General features: G+C 36.9%; 1 protein-coding gene across 1 annotated transcript; it reads right to left on the bottom strand.

The window, feature by feature from the left end:
* Positions 1-3212: 3212 nt before the first annotated feature.
* LOC119077514 lies at positions 3213-8703 on the bottom strand. The gene is made up of 3 exons (XM_037184748.1): positions 7896-8703; positions 5434-5552; positions 3213-3459 (listed from the first exon to the last, which is right to left on the bottom strand). Exons 1-3 carry the CDS (start codon positions 8023-8025, stop codon positions 3253-3255), a joined length of 456 nt encoding a protein of 151 aa, XP_037040643.1. The 5' UTR covers positions 8026-8703; the 3' UTR covers positions 3213-3252.
* Positions 8704-8925: the final 222 nt, after the last annotated feature.

The raw sequence follows: 8925 nt of genomic DNA, 5'->3' as shown, positions 1-8925 counted from the left end.
CCGTTCACACTGAAAATTAAAAAAAAACACGCCACATAAGGTTAAGATTTGGTCGAAATATCATAAAACTTACTGACATATTTCAAGCCAAGACATTCTTTAAATCGATTTTTCATCATGAAGCCATGATGGATCATTTTTGACCAAATGGAGAAAAATGTAGATCTGGTTGTGGTCTACATTTTTCTTCAAAACTTGGAAATTTGTATGAAGAAATGGATTTTCATACGTTATACCAACCTTTGTCTTTCTGTTACTTTGTTACGGTGAAACTTGGTGGATTTGGCTGAAATTGTATGTCAAGGAAGTAATTTTAAGAAACTAAATTGAAAGAATTTTCATAAAAGCTTATAATTTTGGAGCTATGAGCGTGTTAAGCTATGGGACCTATAACTCGGAAAAATATGGCAGACAGTGTCCAGTTCTAAACGACACGTGTTTCAGGGCTTTCCTTAAAAGTCGCTTATTTGGGAACTATGATCTATGAGCGTAAGCTATGTGATCTATATCTTGGCAAATATGGCAGTTATAAAGTTCGGTTCAAAGGGAAAGTTTTAGAGTTTTAGATTTTAGTCGAAACGTGTTCAAGGTTTTTTCAAAAAAATCGCTGATTTAATTGCGTTATACCAAATTCTTACAAAAGAACTGATATCGCCCAAAATGACGCGTGACGCAAGTCCTTTTATCCATTTACAAAAGAACTATATCGGTAAAGTTGACGCTTACAGCTTTACTCGTAAAGAGAAAAGCAAAAATTTTCCCGAAAAAATTCTAGAAAAAAAATTGACATAAAAATTTTGCGTCGCAAGTAGCAGATGTTGAGGAAAGTACTGTTAAGAAAATTGGTAAAATAGGGAAAAATTCGTCCTGAAACAAAGGAAAACCGGAAAGAAACCGAATCATGTCTCTGTCTGGGTGCAAAGGGTACAACTGCACCGAAAGGTACCGATGAAAATCAAAACTTTTGTGGAACCCTGGTTCAAGAGTCTGAGCTAACAGATACTATGAAGCACATCTCGGCATATCAGTTCGGGTTTGAAACCTGACCCATAATATGCAATAACGTGATGACCTGGTGTCATTCTAATGAAGGAAAGTATTAGTCCCAAAAATAAAATTACTATTAAAACATCTCGTTTAATGACTGGGTCCGCTGGGTGTCCACACACTCGCCGCAATCACCTCCATTAAATCTCCCATCGAAACCGACATCATTACCGCATTTATTTTCATGTGCATCATCATCATCAAAGCTCGTCGAAAATTTTTTCCAATCAATCATCCTTCGTTCACATTAACTTCCGTTTGCTATTAAAAGAACGGTGTGTGAGTGATGACGAACCGAATCCACATTTTTCGCAAACTTTTTTTTTGTTATTACGGTTTATTTTAGCGTCGCATGAAATAGCACATTTAAGTGGTCGTCTGTTGTGGATAGCGTGCATTACAATAAATTAAAAATTGTTTTGACACAGTAAAACAAAAGGAACGGATGGCATTAAGACTCTCGCTATCGTAATCGATAAAATTGAATTTTATTGTGGGGGCATAATAAATCATGAACGTTACAAAGATATTGCGGTATCTATGGAATAAAAAATAAAAAAATAAAAACAATTTTTGCAATGTGGTCACACAATATTGATATACACATGAATATTGTAGACTTTGCGTTACTTTACTAACAATAATAAACTCTCGACTCTGTAAGCTAAAGACGCAAAACAGAGGGCATTACATTAAGAATATCTCACACTCTCCTTTCACAGTACCCAACTGAAATAATGAAAATCGAGGGGTTCTACTTCCCTTTGCAGTAAATACAATGGGACGCTAAAAATTGCTCTGTGAAAAGTGACAAGTCATTTTCTCTCTGCGACATGTTGAGAGTCAGTGCCACCAAAACAATGCTAAAAATCGAAGAAAATCGGAAATGGAAATGATTTTTTGCCTCGTAGCAAAGAGGTGACAAACGTTGTACCCTCGGTTTGTCGTCATTTTGCTAGGAGGCAAAAATCACTGTTAATGGTTTCAGTGTAATTGTATACAAGGAAGCAAAGTATAATAACACTGAAGGTAAATGCAAGCCCTCAGCTGATAAAAGACAATTGATCCCGACTTTCAGGTGAATTCGTTTTTGTAATGTTTCGATCGTCACATTTTCTCGTGACAAATGTTGTTGCACCTCACTACTAACTTGACGTAAGCGAATTCCTTCAGTCAGAGAAATTTTAAGTTGTTAAGCATGTGGCGAGATAGAAGGAACATGTAAATGACAGCTGGCACCTTCCTTCTATCTCGCCACATGCGTACCAACTTAACATTTCTCTGTCTCAGGTTTAATATATTTTGCGCACCATGACAAAAAAGAGTTGAAATCGTCGAAATTTTTACCTGTAGCAGGTGACTTTGTCTCCAGGTAATCTACAAAAGCTGTCACGGCTGTAGCGCCTCATAAAAAAACAGCTTTTCTAGATTACCTGGAGACAAAGTTACCTGCTACAGGTAAGAATTTCAACTTTTTATGTGAGTACACAGTAACTACTTTCCAAGGTTCTGAAAGAACAGGTTAAAAGACACCTCTAGATCATGAAGACGGTGCTTGCCTTGCCTAACATCTTCTTTCTGGGAATTTAGTTTCGTTATGTTGCACGCATAGTAAATTTGTTTGCGTCAAGTCGCACCTAGTGGTGAGGTGAATTGGATTCCATACAAACTTAGCAGGTGCAGCAACGTTAGTCACAAGAAAATATGACGATGGCAACATTACAAAAATGAAATTACCTGAAAGTCGAGCTCCGTTATTTCTCTGATCCGCTGCGGGTTTGCATTACCTTCATTCAGTGTTTATATACTTTGCATACGACAAACAATGTGTGAGCCCTAGAAATACAATTACATCGAAACTACAACGAGTTCACTGATTTTTTGCGACCTAGCGTTGTGCAATTGTGCATTAATTTCCGATTTCTCTTCAGTTTTCACCATGGTTGTGGTGCCAATGAATCATGTTGCTTCACAAGCACCGTTCAGTGTCCAGCGTTTATTTTATTAGCGGATCGATCGTCTTCGTTAAGTCAAATTAAAATCAAATAATTGATAGGTCCAGGGCAGAACTCCCAACAGAGTCGAAGGGTGAGCTGCCGTAATAAGTTATCTGACAGTTAGAGTAAATGTTTCCATTATTCTCAGTGGCGTACGGTCAAAAAAGGGTGTGTGTGTGCATTAAGGTTATTTATTCAGTAAAATGGTTTAGAATGGACAACACAAATATCCAGCATCATTTGGATCAACACATCCGTTGGGGAAGCAGACATTCATCACCTCAGCACCATGAGCCGCAGCTTTAACACCCAACAATTCGCCCGGTATACCCTGGTTGCCGTTCTTAAATGGCACCAATTCCAATTCGGTCCAATCTAGTAAATTAGTGGAAAAGTTCGGTGGAGTTGAAATTCTCTGGAAATTGGAATCATATCATGTTACAGTGTTGCTGGTGTGAATGATATAGATGGAATGTAAAAATGTAAAACAAAGTTTCGATTGAAATGCTTTCAGCGTTAAATATGTTAATTTAACTTTTTAAAAGATGGTGAAAGAATTACACGAAGAAGCATCGCGCACGCAAACCGGGGTTGCATGAGATGGTTATCCTATCGTTATTATACGTTTTATTTTGATATGGAGAACATTTTGCATTCATTTATGTTAAATTGTTTTATTAAAGTCTTTTGACTCGGAAAGTCTTCGAAAGTTGGCGAAACTCAGTTCAGTTCCAACCGGCAACCCGAACTAAATATCCCGTCCCCCTCTTAAAATACGAAGCCATAACCGTTAACTGCGTTGCAATATAATTATTTATGAATAATGTATTAAGGGACGGGATAGAAGGATTTTACATGCGAAAAGTATACTTGTGGTGTACGAAGATAAACATGAACGTAAAAAGAGTAAACAGAAAGTCAAATTACCTAACGTTGCACTTTGTTTATCGTAGAGATTTATATCAAGAAAATTTCGAAGAACGTGGAGAGTGCAGAGTATATAGGACATTATAAATAACAAACAGCCGATGTTCATTTTAGGGTGGCCTGAGGTGATATTTATTTCTGTGTTGCAAAGGGAGACATTTGTAAAGAAAAAGTAGTTTCCAGCGGCTGGACGTGTTTAATTTGAGGGATTTCTTTTGGAGTACTCCCCGTGAGAGAGACAAAATTGAATTGCTTCAATTTTTGCTTTACTTGACACTCTTGACAGCTCGCTCTCTCACGGCTCTCACACGAAGTACTTTTTGTTGAGTGGAAACCATACTTAAGAGTGGTAAATACAATTCGTAATTTAAGAAGACAACTGTCAAGTTACGAATTAAATTAATGAGAATTGGCACCCAGTGTACATTATTACGAGGATATACATCATGTTCAATGCTGTCTATAATGTGAGACATCACGAAAGCTGTATGAACGAGAGAAAAACTTAACGAAACTCAGTCACATTGTTTCGCTTTTAGGTTATGTTAGTTTAAGGCTAGTATCCGTGAAGAATGTCTGAGAAATTATTGAAAAATTACATTTGCTCAACAATCTGAAAGATTATTGCAAAATCGAATCAATGTAGTGTAGGCACTACGCCATCTGGCTAATTCTAAGCAAAACTACACGACGAATCGTAAACAGATGACGTTGCAGCTCATTTCATTTTAATTTATTTCGCAAGCATTTTTTAGCTTGTGGAACAAATGTAATTTCTCAATCAGTTTTTAGACATTCTTTACGAAACATACAATACAAGCAATCCTACGCGGCAGCTCTTATTACTGAATCCTCCAAATTAGAAACTTGACAATTCAGTGTTATGCTAGAGCAGTGATGTGCAGTTACAAATTGACCAAAATTAAATAAATTTACGCTTCAATTGCGCTACAGATGGCAGTACCGTAAGAAAAATTTTAGACAAAAGATTTTCCGGAACGCCATCTCTTGACATTTCATTCAAGTGTCGTTAAGTTAATCTTTTTTGGTCAACTTGAACATGATGCGAGACCGCCTATTACACAAATTGTCCGTAAAAGACAGTCATACCATCTTGCAAGAACCAACATTTATGTAACTGTAATAACTTCCTAATCGTTTGCTAGTTGATTCACCCGTGCAACTATTATATAGAGCAATCTTAAGACCACCCCATGCATATTGAATTGAATTTATTATTTTTATTGTTGCTACAAATGCTTACATCTGCAATATGACAACGTTGTTCAAATGATTTACATTTCCACTGGAGTGGATTTTCATTAAGTTTGTTATTTTAAAATGAGTTTCCATCCCAAGAGCTAATGGTTACAGCACAACATAATTTGAATGTGCTGTGTGTGTGTGTGTGGTAAGAAAAGTTGAGATTTCATTTTTTTCTGTCATTTGTTTATGTACTTACCGAAAATTCTGCACGTTTTTCGGATGGTATTGTTTCGAGAACTGGCTTGAAAACGACATCGTCTCGACTTCTTTCGTTTAAGGCTATCGAAATGTGATAGGCAACAAAGTTTGGTCTGTCTGCAAAAGATGGAAACGAAGGAAAATTAATACGGTTATGTGCAAGCGCCATAAGTAAGAGCAAAATAAAATGATCGAATCCAGTTTTTGACAATTGAATTTCAATTGTCACAAACCAGACTCGATCGTTTTATTTTGCTTTCATTTTACATAAAAAAAGGAAAATCTACTTTGTAATCAGACTGTACCAGTACTTTGTGTAAAACGTGAGCACGAATAGCGAAAAAGCTCATTAAAAAAACAACTGAAGGCTAGTCGCCTATTCATAGGTAAATATTGTCTGTGTACCTCTAAATGAAGTCATTTTCGAAACCAAAGTTATTGACGAAAAAAGACCAATTTACAATACAAATGCCTTGCAGGGCAGAATCGTAAAAAAAATGTAAGACAAAAGTTGACAAAAATGTCAATGGTACCAGGCATTGCTCGCTTTGCTCAGAAATTTCATGAGCAATTTGTTGCTTTTTCCATTGAAATCAAATATTCACCGCAGACTAAACAATGGAAAGCTTAGCAAAATAGGACGAGTGTTGCGTCAGATAAATGAGTACTTCTAAAGTGGCGATATTTGTTTGTTTTCATAGCAATTATACGGTTCAACACAGAACTAGTACTCATTTGTCAAGTGGCGCCATCCTTGCTTTCACAGGTGAATACGCGCACGTACTAACATGCAACTAATGGCGAGCTTTATTGTCGATCCCATCAACGCAAAATTGCTCGTGGGCCTAAAACAAATAACTGAATTTCCAGCGTGTTAAAAATTGGCCATTCACTTCCACAATAAACATGTTTTAGCTGTTGGCTATGTAAAGCACCCAACAATTCAACCAGCCCTTAATATTGAAAACATCGAAATATTCTACTAAAATGGCTACAATGGCTACAATGTATCTGATTGAGTTATTTTGCAGACAAATTGATTATCTACAGAGAATGTTCACATAATATCCAGGTTAATTTAGAAGAATTTGAGAAGTTGTTGCAAATTCAATACTGTGGATGCCGTTAATAATGCCACAGATACTATTCGCCCGTGATATTATTGGAGGAAAGATGAGGGGCTTTGGTGCCATTTGTTCGAGGTAGTGGGATTGTCTGAAGGTAAATTATTTCATTTTTGATAACTTATGTTGCAAATGTCATAAGCGGTCCATGCGAACCTAGTACCATGAATGTATTTAGTGCCATATAGATCATCTTCAAGGCCGCTTGAAATGCCATCCACGTATACAGGATTTTAAGCTTATTATTCAAATGGCAGCTCATTTTTGACATTAAACCTTGTGTTAAATAAAACCCAACGAATCTAATGTGAGGTTACGTTTGAAAGTACCGTAACTTGAAGACGATCTATTGTCTTTCATGGAATATTAAACTCCCAACATTCTTTCGTCTCTCTTCTTCTCCCTAAAATCCACTACGTAAGGAAAAAGCACAAAGAAGCTACCGGAAAGCTTGACTTCTCCACCTCAACTTGCCTGTACAGAAGGTTCTCATTTACATCCGTTATCTGTCTATATGAGCAACACAAAGTTGTGTTTTTTTTGCCTAAAGGGAAACTATTCGTCTATGCGTTTAACCAACGCACTTCAAGCATGAGTAGTACTTTAAATGGGGTACTGAAACTGGACAGTGTATCGAACAAATTTTGGGACCGTAAAAAAAATTCGGACACTTTTCATACGAAGTAGTAGCTGCCATTAATAGCACTTTTGCTTGAAGTGCGTTGGTTTAACACACCCGAAAATCAAATTTTACGTTTGCAAAATGTGAATCAAACGATTCTCTATTAGGAACATTACAGTCAGAGGCAGTGATATTTCAACATGAATTTGCTTCAGCTGTTTTTCAGCTGGTCCACACAAACAATCAAAACCGTTTTTATCGTATGTGTGGATCAGGTAAAAAACAGCTGTAGCAAATTCATGCTGAAATTTCACTGTCTCTGACTGTAGGTTTTTATACGAATATACTTCCTAGACACAATACCAACGTAGTTTCACTGGTCGAACCCATTTCTACTACGAATTTCGAATTCGAAATATTTCAAATGAAACGCACTCTGTTGCAATTCGTACCCAGTGGAGCGAATATGGCTCCTCAGCCGAATTGAACAATAAAACTGGCAACAATTTCGATAGTAATTACGTCGAACATTGATGCATTTTAATTAAAAGGGGCCGTCCATAAAGGACGTCCGTGATTTTTCTGGAATTTTAGACCCCCCCCTCCCCCCTTGTCCGCACTTTTCCACTACACAAATGTATGGCGGTCACACTTTGGCGAACCTCCCCTCACCCCCATAGTGCGGACGTCCTTTATGGATGACCCCAAACATACCAGCGATTGGAACCGAATCCATGACGATTTGGGATGGAGTACGATGTGCACCGGTATCACCGTTGGCACGTGCATTAGATAAATCAAAGCAAAGCAGGAATATTGCTAGGAAAGCAATTAACGCCCTCATTCTGGATGCAGAAATTTTCCCTTTTTCTTTCCAAATAGAATTTTTCGTTCAAGACAACTCTTTTCACTCGGATTATTATTACGAACAAACGATTGATATTAAGTGTTTTCGTTCTTCCTTTATATACACGCTTGTCACTGCAGTGTGCAACACTCGAAACGATTCTGTTTTTCCAATTTTATTTGCTCAATTCACATTTGCCGTTGAAGTTTTTCTGTTTTTATTTTTATGTTTCGTTTCGTTCAGTTTTTTTTGTTGAACTCAATAAAATTCAAGTTGGATTGTCGATTTGTAAAAAAAAGCTTTGGATAATATTGTTTGAAAGCTCCGTTGGGGGCTGAACGCACTTCGTTAGTGAATTGTATTTCCAATTATACGAAATTAGAAAGCGACACGCTGCTATTTATACTTTAATTATGCAAAGTCACTACTTTTCCTGTTCGGTATTTTTTTTTTCAAATGTATTTTTAGCTATCTGCTCTCGCGAAAATCTTTTTATCAACTACTGGGTCGGAATGGAAAGTTTACGTTTTTTCCAAATGGTCGATGCACAAACGACTCTAAATTACACATCAAGACACGATAAAACCGGAGAATAATAATTACGACCAAAGATACGACGCCAAAGTAACTTCTCGAAGATATTTCGTATTTAAACTGCCAGCGGATTTCTTATCGGGTTTCTTTTCGATTTTTTTATTATTTTATTGCCCGGGTTCTGATGAATTGGATTTACGCTCACTTCAGTAGATATTTACAAATTGCTTTTAATCGACAGCTCATAAAATTCACTATTAATTGTCGTGTTCCAGCCATTCATTTTAAGCCAGTGGAATTTCGTCGCGTACGAGAATTTTAATCGATTTGGTCGTTATCTTAAAGAAAACAAATTATCGGTAC

The sequence above is a fragment of the Bradysia coprophila genome, unplaced genomic scaffold (genome assembly GCF_014529535.1).
Source record: "Bradysia coprophila strain Holo2 unplaced genomic scaffold, BU_Bcop_v1 contig_235, whole genome shotgun sequence".
In the NCBI taxonomy this organism is placed as follows: Eukaryota; Metazoa; Arthropoda; class Insecta; order Diptera; family Sciaridae; genus Bradysia; species Bradysia coprophila.
The sequence above is the reverse complement of the archived record's forward strand: the minus strand, read 5'-3'. Positions and strand labels throughout refer to the sequence as shown.